This window comes from Lynx canadensis, chromosome B3, assembly GCF_007474595.2.
Source record: "Lynx canadensis isolate LIC74 chromosome B3, mLynCan4.pri.v2, whole genome shotgun sequence".
Classification (NCBI taxonomy): Eukaryota; Metazoa; Chordata; class Mammalia; order Carnivora; family Felidae; genus Lynx; species Lynx canadensis.
In genome coordinates, this window is record NC_044308.2 from 124,514,475 (window position 1) to 124,528,866 (window position 14,392).

A 14,392-nucleotide genomic window follows, 5' to 3' on the forward strand; every position below is an offset into this window, starting at 1 on the left:
CTGGACAACACTGCCTTTCTGGCTAATGTCTACTCAGACTTAGGACCCCCATATGTGTCATTTTCTAAGGAACTCTTGTCCTCAACATACCCCTCACCCCCTACCCCATAAAGTCAGATGCCCCATATAGTATCATAGCACAACCCCTATTCTACTAGCTGAGGCTAACTTCTCCACTAGGCACAGCAGGCTCTGTGTCTCAGTCCAATGAAAATGACTCATTTTAGGGGCACCTGGGTGGCTCAGTCGGTTAAGCAGCCGACTTCAGCTCAGGTCATGATCTCGCGATCTGTGAGTTCGAGCCCCGCGTCAGGCTCTGTGCTGACAGCTCAGAGCCTGGAGCCTGTTTCAGACTCTGTGTCTCCCTCTCTCTGACCCTCCCCCGTTCATGCTCTGTCTCTCTCTGTCTCAAAAATAAATAAACGTTAAAAAAATTTTTTTAAAGAAAATGACTCATTTTAATTTTCTATAAAACTAGAAGAAAAAATGAATATAATAATGAATACATAATAATATCTCCATCCTGGATTATATTCATCCTCATACCACCACAGCCAAAATTTAATTATTTCATAGAAGAAGGGGCCTGAAGGCCAAGGTGCCTCAGGACGACAAAAGTCGGAACATGTCCCTCGTTACTTTGTAGAATTTCAACAAAGAAACGAACCCCCAATTGTTTTTGTTTTTTCAAAGGTGAATGATAATACCTACTTGGGGATTAATGAAATAATAAATTGCTTACAGCACTTAGTATCTGACACACTAGTAGTAAATGTTAGCTCTTATTACTACCTAAACAATAACCAGAAACACTACTTGTTACATTGCCTGTAGGAAGGTGAATATAATATATTCCTCTTGATTTTAGTTTAGATTTCATTTTCCAGAATAAGTTTGTTTCTTATAGAAGTTTCCGGGCCCTCTTTAACTAAGATAAGAATCATATGACCCAACAGTATCCCTCTTAGATGTCAGAAAAGTCATAACTAAATTAAGTGATAAGCCACAATAACTTCCTCTAGGTGCCGGGGACACATTTCTAGGTTCCCTATTTTTGACTTGTGATTTTATTTTTTAATTTTCTTTATATACATTTTAATACTATGGAAAGTGGGAGAATATCAAAATGTGAAGGTGGGAAGGATTAGAAATGAACAAAGGCCTCCCAGCAGCCTAAGCCAAAAAGTAGTATCTATATTTCAGGTTCATTCACGACCCAATGTAATTTCTTTGAATTTTCGTGCTATACCTAAATGAAGAGTACCAAATATATACACACAGTATAAAGAAATTATATTCATTTTGAAAATACCACATTTCACACATTTTAAGAACTGCCTAAGCTCATTTCAAAATTAATTTTAGTAGACTGAAAGTAATATATGTATATTCCTAACTTTCTGACAAACATCCAAGATGGACACATGTACTCAAAGAGGTTCAAGCAGGCTAGAGAATTTCTCGATATGCAGTGAATCAAGTGTCAGGGAAACTCTCACGAATCTCTAATTTCACGATTTTATTGGTGTATTAGTTTACCATGAATCCTATAATGAATTACCATAAATTTAGTGCCTTAAAACAATGCAAATTCCTTATGTTACAATCCTGTAGAAGTCTGATATGGGTCACACTGGGCTAAATTATGATGTCAGCAAAAGTGCATGCCTTTGTAGAAGCTCCAGGGAAAAATCAATTTCCTTGCATTTTCCAGCTTCTTATGGGCTACCCATATCCCTTGGCGTATGGCCCTCCTCCTTCATCATCAAGGCCATCAAAAGTAAATTGAGTCTTTCTAACATCGAATCACTCTGACTTCCTCTTCTGCTTCCTCTTTCACTTTCAAAGACTCTTATGTTTACACTTGGTCCAAACAGATAATCCAGGATAAGCTCCCTTCTCAATATATTTAATTTAATCACAACTACAGAATCTCTTTTGCCATGTAATATAACATATTAGATTAAACCTGGGAATTAGGATGTGGACATCTTTGAGGGAGGTAGGCTTTTATTATTCTGCCTATCACAATTGATAATTATTGCATATGCAACAAAATAGAAAAGATGTAACACTTAAAAGACATAATGCTTAAAAGAGCTCCAACACAGCAAGGATATGGTTTGAATTTAATAAAGTTATTTGCTGACCTAAGAACTCATTCAAATCTATTTTAGCACATGTACCTCTATCTTATTCTTCTCCTTGAATATGCTCATGATTCAAACTCAAGTATACCAGTTTTGTTGTACTATGAAACAGCAGAAAATAATGTAACCTACCAGAGGATGAAACAAGAAAATCTAAGAATTCATTCATGTCATATATTTAACATTTCTGGATTTTCCAGGATATAGTTCAGAACGAACACACACACACTCCTCCAGTAATTTAGAAGACAAAAAAATCCAAACTTTAAATATCTGAACTCTCCATCCAGTCAATACTTAATTACTACCAACTAAGCATATTACTGGAGATAGTGAAAATGCTTGTCTCTAAAATTAAGTTTATCCAATAGAAATAGTATAAACATTAGGTTCATTCCACAGAGGGATGGGTGGGCAGAGATACTTATGGCAAACTAAAGAATAATTAGTCATACTTTCTATTACCAACTTACTAACAATGTCAATGTTGATTTCATATTCAACTGAAGTTAACACCTGCACAGATCTGTGTATCAGGAGCTCCAGGCATATCATTAACTTATTTAATTCTGGTCCTAGGAACACTCAACCTATGGTGTTTAATTTCAATCTCTGATGACCTGGCTGGATTTCAAATCATAACATAAAACATATAGGAAATAAAATTATTTAAAAAATAAATAAAAGTATTATAATGAAACATATATAAGCAAAAACACAGGTGAAGATTAAAACAAAATTCTAGGGGCACCTGGGTGGCTCAGTTAGTTAAGTGTCTGACTCTCAGTTTTGGCTCAGTTCACGATTTCATGGTTCTTGACGCTGAGCCCCACATCAGTCTCTGTGCTGAGAGTGTGGGGCCTGCTTAGGATTCTCTCTCTCTGACCCTCTGTGTGCTCTCTCTTTCTCTCTCTCAAAATAATTAAACATTAAAAAAAAATAATGAATTAAAAATTTTCTAGCTCGACTCAAATAGTGGACATAATTTTATAAAAATACTATTTCTCAATTCTTTTTTGAAAATAATTATGAAGAAAGCCTGAAAATAAAGGAGAGAAGACATAATTTCACATCAAACAAAATAGCAGTTTAATGAATTTAAATAATTTCCTCAATCTATCAATCAAAATAGTATTTCATTATCTCTAATAATCAACACCTCTCAACTTCTGAACTGATGACAATGTAAAATAAAGTCCCAGACAGATTTCTTCTGACTAAAATCCAAATAAATAAATTATGTTATATTTAGAGATCATCCCCTAAATTAATTTAGAATGCTTAATTACACTCCAATATGCAATAAAGAACTGGTTCTCCTTGTTGTTAGACTTAGACAACAATGACTAGTATTTACATAAGTGCCATGATGCTCAAATATTCTTTCAATGAGACAAAAACTGCTTGAAGTGATGTGGGAATAAGTAATAGATGAATGGGTAAATGGTGGGAAAACTAAACCAATATATAAAATATGCCGCACACAAAATGCAAACCACGCGACCCCATGTGTAGCCAAGGAAAGATGTTAGGAAAGATGCCTTCAGACTGCAAGGCTCTCCCTTATTTCTGTCCACAAATGAATTCTAAGAAATTATCTTCTGTTCAGTCATCTGGCTGCAAAACTGGTACGGAGATTCAGACAAAAACAAAGTAAAACAGAGAAATCAGCTCAAAGGAGTTCTCAGAATTCCAGGAACAGTGGAACCAAAGGAAAGCCCTTTAAAGTTGAGAAACACCTCTCATGGAGACAAATCAGGTAATAGGAACCTATGAAAATGCAGAGTGTTTTTAGAATCAATATCTTAAACAGCACAGCAATTTTATAGCAATGAAGAAAAAAAAAACTGAGTCATTTCTATTACAGGAGTAAAAATGCTCATCCTCAAACTATTCTACACAAAGCTAGAATAATGAGTATAGAAAATACAAGCTTCATCACTAAGCTGGCTCTACACCTTGGATAGCTATCACATGACAAGTGTTAACCTTTGGAAGAAGCTTGCAAAAAATATAGTTATGACAAACACTGTACGATCTGGTTCAAAATTCACAAAGCTTCTACTAAAACAGGTGTCTCAGCCTTAATTGGCAAATCCAGTAGCCACCTCTCAGTCCTTCTACCCATTTCTCCAAGCAGGTATTGACCATATAATAGGCAAAGATCAATGAAATCCAATCGCAGATGTTGAGGAACAATAAAAATAAGGGAAATCACTGCATAAATTATTGTGATAAAGTGAAAATGCCAAAAAATAGTAGTGTATTCAAGAACTAAAAAAGGAAGGAAGGAAAGTCTAAACTCTTTTCCTTGTTCTTTCCAGGACTCATTTTTCCACTGTGACCTTGATACCATCCACCCTCATACTTTTTTGGGATTCTGCTATACAATTAACCTTTAAGTGTTCAACCTCTTCCATTCCTGGACCCTTCTACTCAACATTTATAACGATGCTTAAGCTTGCCTATCATCAGTAGCAAATAGAAAATAATAATCTAAAAGTTATATTCATCTTAAAAGTGTTTGAGACTATTTTAGATGGATACTTTTAATACTGTTTACTGGTATTCAGCTATTAAAAAATTTTTTTTTCAGATATTATACTAGAGAGCTAACTCAAATCATAGTACCAAAATGGGGCTAGAATTACTACTAACAATGTTATAGCATCCCTAAGTGAATCAGGAACCTCTGAGAAAATTTTGTCACAAAATGAATAAAAACATAAATGGTTAAATACTTCTACTGTAAAATTTAACATATAACTGAAATATTAGGAAAGACAAATATTGGTACCTAATCCCAGAGTGTCATAAACAAAATGTAAACCCTCGGATTAAATAGTTTAACTTCTGCCAAATATTTACTGATTTGTCTTTTGGTTATGCAGAGTTTATTTTCGTTACATACAGTACACTGTGAGTTTTGTTTTGCTTTGTTCATTTGTGTGGTGTGTGTGGTGTGTGTGTTATGTCTTTTGTTTTTGAGGCATCTTTTCTCCATTACCTACTTCTTGGCTAAGGCATAGATGCTACCCTAAAAACAAACAAACATCTGAGCAAGTAGTCTCCTATTGCAAAAAGTACTACTTCTTGAAGTGACTGGGGACTATTTCCCTTTTTCCACATCCTATAGTATTTTCCTTTTTATTCAGAAAAGGTAACTCCCTAACAAAGAGGCCCTGACAATGGCTTATTTCAACCTTGCATGCACATTCCCAAAAAGTGATATATGCAGGAAGAGATAGATTAAGGGAGGCTGAAACCACAGTGCGTGCTGTGGAGAATTACTATCTTTCTAGGCACTGTATCTATCATAATAGTAGGGTAGTAGGGTTTGGTGAAGATCCGACCTAATCCAACAAAGCCAAATGAGTAAAACCCAAAAATAGAAACTGGATAAGAAGATAAAATTTCATCTTTAAGGGAAAAACAATTTCAGAGGCTTGTCAATTTCTAATTACTCTAAGAAGAAATATTAATGCATGATAAATAGTCACAGCCACAACCACAGACTGCCTGGGAAGTAAGGCAGGTCCCTTGTTTAAAGCCTTGTAATTTCGTTTAGGGAAAATATGTTAAGACAATTGTCTTGCTATATTTGTTCATCACCATTAGCATTTCATATAGCAAGAATGAAATGAAATCATCCTACACAATGTCCCTCCTTTGAAGCGCTTTGAAAAAGGAATCTTTTTCAACTTCCATGTAAATGTTAGTTTTTAGTAAACTTCATAGTTTTAAAGTATTTTATAGAGAAATACTGGCCATACAGGAGCAGGAGCTTATGAGATATTAAGAAGGTAGAGAGCAGTAGGTTATTAAGAAAATATTTAAAATGACTACTTACACAAGTTAAAATATCATACCTAATGACTCCCAGCTGCAGTTTACATCTCTTTACTCTTGTCTTGTTACCATTCATAATAATGAAGAATTTCTAAGTCAATAATTACCAACTTCTAAGAGGGCCATGACATTAACTTCTCAGTAGAGTTCCTCTCCTTTTTGAACCACTCCAGCCAAAAACCTACAGGCCTAGAATAGCCCAGAGAATACAGACAATTCGGATCTACAAATCTGGCAACACTCACTGATAAATTCCTTGCACACTGGCTTAGTTAACACGGCATGTGTCAGGTAATGTGACATTAAATCAAACTAAAAATATTAGTGCAAAGAATGGCAATGCCAATGAACGGGAAGTTTCTCTGTCATGTTTCACTTATAAATAGGTTAACCATATCTGTTCTATGTGACAGGTAACTTTCTAAGATGGTGAAGGAAATCAAACATAAATTTCTATAAGAATTCAATTCTGATATTTCCAAAATATCTAAATTTAATCATGGGTCTTGCTGCCCTTCACATCTCCTATGTATATACCATTGTAAACAAATGCTGAAGTATGCAGTAAGAGATCACTAGGCAGATAAATCCTCCCATAGAATCTTTGTTCCTCCTCTCTTACAGGAATCCTGCTATATTCTTCAAGATCTAAATCAAAGGCCACGTCCTACAAAAACTTCCCCATATGGGCGTCTACCCAAGTAATCAATACTTCCATTTTCACCAGAACATGTTGCTTTATATATCTAGTAACATATTTATTTCACCCCTACCTCCTAATAATATGTTTATACATCTCCAACTATAACAGCCTTTGCTTGTCTTCATTAGTCATATTAGGTCTGCAATATTCTGAATCACCAGACAGCACCTCATACATCTTATACATATAAGGCAGGAGATTACCATATTATTTCTCTGTTAACAAAAGTTGGTTCTTCGGAAACTTTTTTCATTTATGACTTTAGGAATAGGTAAAGAATAGAATCCCTCTTTCTCTGCCACCAAATCATCCCCTACTTCCTAACTTTCTTACTCTCCCAATGGCAAAACTACTGAGACCTTAGGAATCTCCTGTATGTCTTCTATCACCTACACTGCCCAATCCTGTACTAATTCCTCCAAAACACCTTTTGCATTGGTTGCCCATTACTAACGTCCTTCTTCTTTGCTTTTATTGAGACTATTACAAAGGTTCATTATTAGAAACATTCACACAATCAATACTAAATAGGATCTAATAGCAGTCTCAAAAATACATGAAGCAAAAAGAGGGACATACATACACACATTCAAAGTATACCTGGATATTTTGACAATCTTCTATAAGTATTGGTAGAAGTATACAAAATCAGTAGGGATACAGAAATCACCAGGGACAGAGAACGTTACGAAACAACTTGGCATAACTGATATTTACAAAACTTTTCATAACAAATGCAGAACATTACTTGTTTTAAACTGCACATAGAAATTCACTAAGACAGGCCACATTTGGGGCCATAAAACAAGTCCTCTGTAAGTTTCAAAGGATGAGAATCATGGAAGTATTCTATACCCACAAGGGTACCAAGTTAGAAATTGATAATAGAGTATGTAGAAACTCTCCACATACTAGAAGTAGTGCACTTCTAAAAAAATCCCATAGGTCAAAGAAGAAATCACAAGGGAAATATTTTCTAATTCAAACTAAATGATAATGAAAACATGGTATTGTAAAATTTGTGGAATACATTTAAAGTGTTGCTAAGATAGCAATTTATAACTTTAATGACGATATTAAGAAATAAAGGTATTAAAATAAGGCTCAAGAATCCAGAAAAAAAGCAAATGATACAAAAAGTAAAAGAAAGAAAACAATAAAATTTGGGATCAATAAAACATTAAAAAGACAAATAAAAAAGTAATTCAAAGGTTGTTTCTTTGAAAATATTAATAAAATTAATAACACCCTCAGCAAGTCTTATAAAGAACAAAAGAGAGAAAATTACCAATATCAGGAATATAAGAGGAAGCACCAGTACAGACCTTACAGAAATGAAAAGAAAAAGGAGATATCATGAAAAATTTTAAGCCAATAATTTGACAACTTAGATGAAATGAACAATACTTTGAAAGGCACACATTAACAAAACTAACTCAAGAAGGAGAAATTCTGAATAGTCATATAGCTATTAAAAAATTTGAATTTGGGGGCACCTGGGTGGCTCAGTCAATTGAGCGTCTGACTCTTGATATGAGCTCAGGTCGTGATCTTGTGGTTGTGAGATCAAGCCCCATCAGGCTCCACACTGAGCATGGAGCCTGCTTGGGATTCTCTCTCTCTCTCTCTCTCTCTCTCTCTCTCTCTCTCTACCCATTCCCCTGCTCACACTTTCTCTCTCTCTTTCACTCTCACTCAAAATAAAAATTAAACTTAAAAAAAAAAAAGACTTTGAGTTTGAAATTTAAAACCTCTCCCAGACAAAAACTACAGGCCTAAAAGCTTCTTTAATCAATTCTATCATACATTTAAAAAGAAATAATACACACTTCATACAAATGTTTCCAAAACATAAAGGCAAAACACAACTCATTTTAAAAGGTCACTGTATACTAACATTAAATCAGATAAAGACATTAGAAGAAGCTACAGAATATTCTTCATAAACATAGACGCAAAAAATCTTACTATTAATAAATCAAATCCAGCTATATGTAAAAGGAAAAATACATTTTGATAGAGTTGATCCCAAAAATATAAGGTTAGTTTAATACGTACTGGAAGTTCCATCCAGTTGATTAAGGAAAAAAAAAAAAAAAAAAAAAACCAAGCAGGAGAACCAAAACTGTCCTTATTTGCAGATGACATGATCATGTACAAAGAAAACCCTAAGTGCTAAGAAATCAAAAACAACAATAACAACAAACAGCTAACAAAAAGCTACTACAACTAGCAAATGAGCTTAATACGGTTGCAGAATACAAGGTTAATACATACAAAAAATATCAATTGTATTTCTATTAGAAAAGAATGTTGGAAATTCAACGTTTAAAATGACATTTAAGGGGTGCCTGGTTGGCTCAGTCGGTTGAGCGTCCGACTTCAGCTCAGGTCATGATCTCACTGTTCATGAGTTGAAGGCCCACATTGGGCTCTGTGCTGACAGCTTGGAGCCTGGAGCCTGCTTCCGATTCTGTGTCTCCCTGTCTCTCTGCCCCTCCCCTGTCAGGCTCTGTCTCTCTGTCTCTCTCAAAAATAAACATTTAAAAAATAAAAATAAATAAATAAATAAAATGACATTTAATATAACATCATAAATAAGAGACAAAGTAGGAATAAATCTAAAAAAGATGTTCAAGACCTGTTAGTGAAAAGTACAAAATATCCATGAGAAAAGTTAAAAACCTAAATAAATGTATAATATACACAATGTTCACGGACTGGAAGATTCAATATCAAGATATCCATTCTTAAATGTGTACATTCAACACAGTCCCATTAAAATACTAGTAGATTCTCTTCAAAAAACTGACAAGCTATTTTAAGATGCATAAAAGAATTCAAGTGCTATATAGATATAAACAATCAATACATTTTTATTAAATTTGAAAAGTAGAAATAAAGAATCACCTTGAGAGATTATAAACTTTACAACTTATCTTCTGAAGCTTTTATGAAAAAGCTGGGCATTTGAAAATAATTACTTAAGTGCACAAATATTTGGTTCTTTCTCCTTGGATTCATACTGTTAACAGTTACGGTTATTTATAATATACAATTGCATTAATCCTTATACAAAAGAAATGATTTACTGGGTGACAATATTGACAATGTTTACTAAAAGTAAAACCAGGTTGCAATCTAGTGTCAGTGAATAATCTATAACATGTTTAGAGATCATACAGTGTTTTAGCTATAAATTCCATAATTAGATTCTGTTGTGGGGCACCTAGGTGGCTCAGTTGGTTGAGTGTCTGACTTCGGCTCAGGTCATGATCTCAAGGTCTGTGAGTTCGGGCCCCGCATCAGGCTCTGCGCTGACAGCTCAGAGCCTGGAGCCTACTTCAGATTCTCCCTCTCTCCACCCCTCCCCCACTCATGCTCTGTCTCTTTCTGTCTCAAAAATAAATAAACATTAAAAAACTTTTTTTTGAAAAAAAAGAAAAGATTCTGTTGTACTGTCTGTATGTGTGTGTGCGCGTGTGTGTGTGCGTGTATAGGCATCCTCTGACTTTCACTACTAGCACAGTTTGCATCTTTCAAGTGCACTAGAGCAGTAGTTCACAAAAGATGGTTTGGGAACTATCTAAGACCCCTTATTAATAATATGAAGATATTATTTGCCTTTTTAAGAATATAATGTGGTCCTGATAGCAAAAAAAAATTGAGAATCACTGCAGTATAGCAATAAATAATTTTTAACTGGAACATGTAGAAAGAATAATCCTGATAACTGGGGCAACACCTGGGTGGCTCAGTCAGTTAAGTGTCGGATTGATTTTGGCTCAGGTCATGATCTTACAGTGTGTGAGTTTGAGCCCCACGTCAGGCTCCCTGCTGACAATGTGGAGCCTTCCTGGGATTCTTGATCCCTCCCTCTCTCCGTCTCCGGCCCCAGCTCTCTCTCTCCCCCAAAAATAAATAAATAAAACAAGAAGGAGAAGGAGAAGGAGAAGGAGGAGGAGGAGAAGGAGAAGGAGGAGAAGGAGAAGAAGAAGAAGAAGAAAGGAGGAGGAGGAGGAGGAGAAGGAGAAGAGGAGGAAGAGGAGGAAGAGGAGGAAGAATCATCATCATCATCTTGATAACTAAAATGAAAAACCAAAACAAATTTTAGAGGATTATCATATGTTAAAGTTCTGTTTTTCTTAGTAGGGCACTACATTAAGTTTCTTTCTTAAATTAATAAAGTTCACCAATAAAGAAAGACCTAAGCCTGACACAAGATACCCACAGGATTCCGATACATAGTGCTATTTTTCTTCTTCCCGTCACGATGCATCCCTTCTAGAACAAAACAGAAAAGCAGTTTTCCAAAGTACCTGTCTAACTTTTAAAGTATTGCCTCAAACTCTCCTTCCCTTACTCTACTGTTTTTGCCATGGTTCTTATAACCTTCTAACATATTAAACAATTTACCTATTTATTACATTTATTTTCTGTCACTCCACTCAATACAATGCAAACTAAACAAGAGGACTTTTTTTCCCCTTTATTCACTGATGTATCCTCAGCACCTATAATAGTGTCCAAGACAAAATTGGCACAGAGTAAATATTTATTGAATATATTTATGAATATTTTACTGAAGTAAAATATAAACTTCAGCATTTTATCAGGGAAGAACACACATCTTACCAAATGCAAATTTCCAAATGGCCACGGACACAAGGCTATGTACATAGGAGAGATGTACTAGCTGAAGGAAAAACTCTCAGGGCGAACAGTTTCCTCTTCTGGATCCAGAAATGAAGAAAGACAGGGAGACCAGAGACAAGGAAAGGAGAGGGATTTGGAAATATTCCAAGTAGAGACAACGGAAATGGTTTTGTTTTGTTTTTTCCCTCAATTCTAGGATTCCACGAATGTCAACAAAGAAAAATAAGAGTAAGAACAGCTAACACACCTCTCTTCTCCTGTTGTATTTCTTCCAGAAGCTGCTCTTGTCTTTCTATCTGTTCGAAGAGACACTGGAGCTCAGATTCCTTGTTTTCGGTCATACTCCTCAGCTGTTGTCTGCACAGCATCAGCTCGTGCCGCAGACTCCTCTCTCTGTTTTCTCTCTCCTTCAGTTCCTCACAGAGCCACTTAAGTTTAGTCTAAAAAAATGACACATATATCTAATTTGTCAAAAAATCTAGAAAACAGTAGCATTTCAAAACATGAAGGAAAAGTCATGATAACTGAACAGACCATAGCAAACATAAGCAAAATAAAAAAAAATCTATAATGTTTTAATTTCCATAATGACTTCAAAGATGGTGTCGAAATTAAGCCAAATTTTCTTGGATTTTTATAAAATATCTGATATCCTCTATCAGGTTTGTAAAGGTAATACTACAGAGAAGTCTGGCCTGCTGGATTCCCAGTCATACTCCAATTAGATCCCTGATGTGATATATAAGGCAATCTGGTACACTTTAAAGCATTTTAAAGTCAAACATACCACACAATAGAACTAGAGACTTGTTACAAAATGGAGTTTAATTCAAAGATTTTTAAAAAAAGAAAGATAAAATTCATAGTTTTGGTTTTAAAAATGCATATTCCCAAGGGTCCAGCTAATTGGGAAAAGATATTCTATATCACATGAGGGAGATAAAGTTAGTATTTTCCCACATTTAAAAGACTAGGGAATTTAGTTGAAGCAACTCTCGTTTTCTCAGACTCTAACCACACCATCTTTATTAGTTAGATATTTAAATCAGGGATGAGTAAATAAATAAATAAATAAATAAATTTTTCTTTCACCTTCACTAGGACAGGATTTCAGTCATGTCTCAGGACCTTCCCAAGTGAGCCTATCCTTCAAGTTCTATTTGATTCTAAATAAAAGTCTTTACTTCAGTACAAAGCAAATTAAAGGAAGAGTGGACTAAACAGGAAAGTTAGGTTAAGCTAAGGGAGAATTTTCCGGAACAGCATTCATCAGTAAGCAAGAAAGTTCTAGGCCTCCAGAAATCTAGGAAGTTCTCAGGATATGCCACAGTATATTAAAAGTAGCGGCAGTAGGATAGCTTATGATAAAGTGAGACTGGGATACAGCCACTAGACTGGGGGATCCCCACATGTATCAGCTTTCAAACACCCCCCAGAACAGAAAAAGATGCCCAGTTTCTCTGGTCAGAAGGTCTGTCGAGCAGATGGTATCTCTATGACACAGAAGAAATATTATCACTAGTCAAATTATGGAAAAATTATATGATAATATTGTAAGATGACCAAGGTATAGTATGTGAATGTGTTACATGAAGGGAAATGGAGCTTGTAAAGGCAAAAGCTAGATCACATTTATCACAAACGCTCATCAGAAGCAAAGGGGGGGACTTCATGGAAGTTTGCCTTCCAGAATGATGGCACGAGAAGTTCTGCCAAGCTGCTCTTTAATGAAAATGCGAGGTGGAAGCTAGATGTGGGCAGGGGAAGGACTGCACCCTGCATGACAAAAGCCCCACTCCACGTTCCGGGAGGGTATTGCCAAGACAGGGGTCCCTCTTCCCCCAGTTCACAGTCAAGTTATATGGTATTGTGGCATAATAAGAAAGATATTTGGTCTTTGTCCTTTATTCTTGGCACAGAGCTCCTAAAGCCCAGGAACTTCCAGAGTGAGAAGAATGTCCTTTGTTATTCATAACAAGCTCTTAGATTACACCCAAGCTCATGCTAATGAGGTGGTTTAGGTAGTTGAACCTACTGAGCCCCCCAGGCACCCCTAAAAACTCTTGAACAATGAGGTTGGATTAGCTTCCAGACTGATGAACATAGCCACATGCCAGGAGTGTGAGACATCCCCAAACTCCACGGGGACTCTTGGAGACCTTGCCCTATATAGACCTTGCCCTATATAACCTCTTCATCTGGCTGCTTATTTGTATCCTTTATAAATAAACTGGTAAGTAAAGTATTTCCCTTAGGCCTGTGAACCATGACAGCAAATTACTAAACCTGGAGAGAGAGCCATGAGAACCCCCAATTTGTAGCCAGGTCAGAAGGAAGTGTAGGTAACCTGGGGATATCTGAATTGGGTACAGGTGGGGCCGAGCCCTTAACCTGTGGTATCTGTACTAACTCTGCGTAGTTTGTGTCAGAGGTGAATTAAATTGTGGGACACCCCATTGCAGAGAACTGGAGAATTACCTCATTTGGAAAACTCACACATCTGGAATGAAAAGTGATGTGAGCAGAGACAGATCATAATAGTAAGTATGGCACTGGAAGGTCAGATGGCTAGGATTTTTCACCGTCATAGTTCTGATTTGAGTAGCTAAATTGCTGGCAAGTGAAGTGGAGAAACTAGGGATTCCTTCCATTATCAACCCCTCACTGATAGTGTGGCCACTCCACCTCAGACACAGCAGCCTGAGAATACTGGTATCCAATCTGCCATTTCCACAGACTGTTTGTGAGAAGGAGGGGCAAAAGCTACATGATCATATCAAGATTCAGAAAAAAGTGTATGATGAAATTAAACCCCTATTCCCAATAAAGACACTGAACAGAAGGGAACAGAAGGGAAATTTTTCAACCTGATAAAACATTTTTATGAAAAGCCCATACCTATTATCATACTTAATGGTTAAAGACAGAATGCTTTATCCCTAAGATCATAAACAAGAAAATAATGTCTGCTCTAACCATTTCTATCTAACATTGTATCAGGAGGTCATAGCAGGGCAATTATGCAGGAAAATAT

The 14,392-nt window shown here is 35.9% G+C and overlaps 1 protein-coding gene across 3 annotated transcripts in view; it reads right to left on the bottom strand.

The window, feature by feature from the left end:
• Positions 1 to 14,392, bottom strand: part of CEP128 (centrosomal protein 128) — a 382,829-nt gene that overhangs the window by 204,602 nt on the left and 163,835 nt on the right. For all 3 annotated transcript variants that reach the window (XM_032593431.1, XM_032593430.1, XM_030319713.1), the window contains one exon: positions 11,606 to 11,798. In XM_032593431.1, the coding sequence (XP_032449322.1) occupies positions 11,606 to 11,798 (193 nt within the window). The remainder of the gene's footprint in view (positions 1 to 11,605; positions 11,799 to 14,392) is intronic.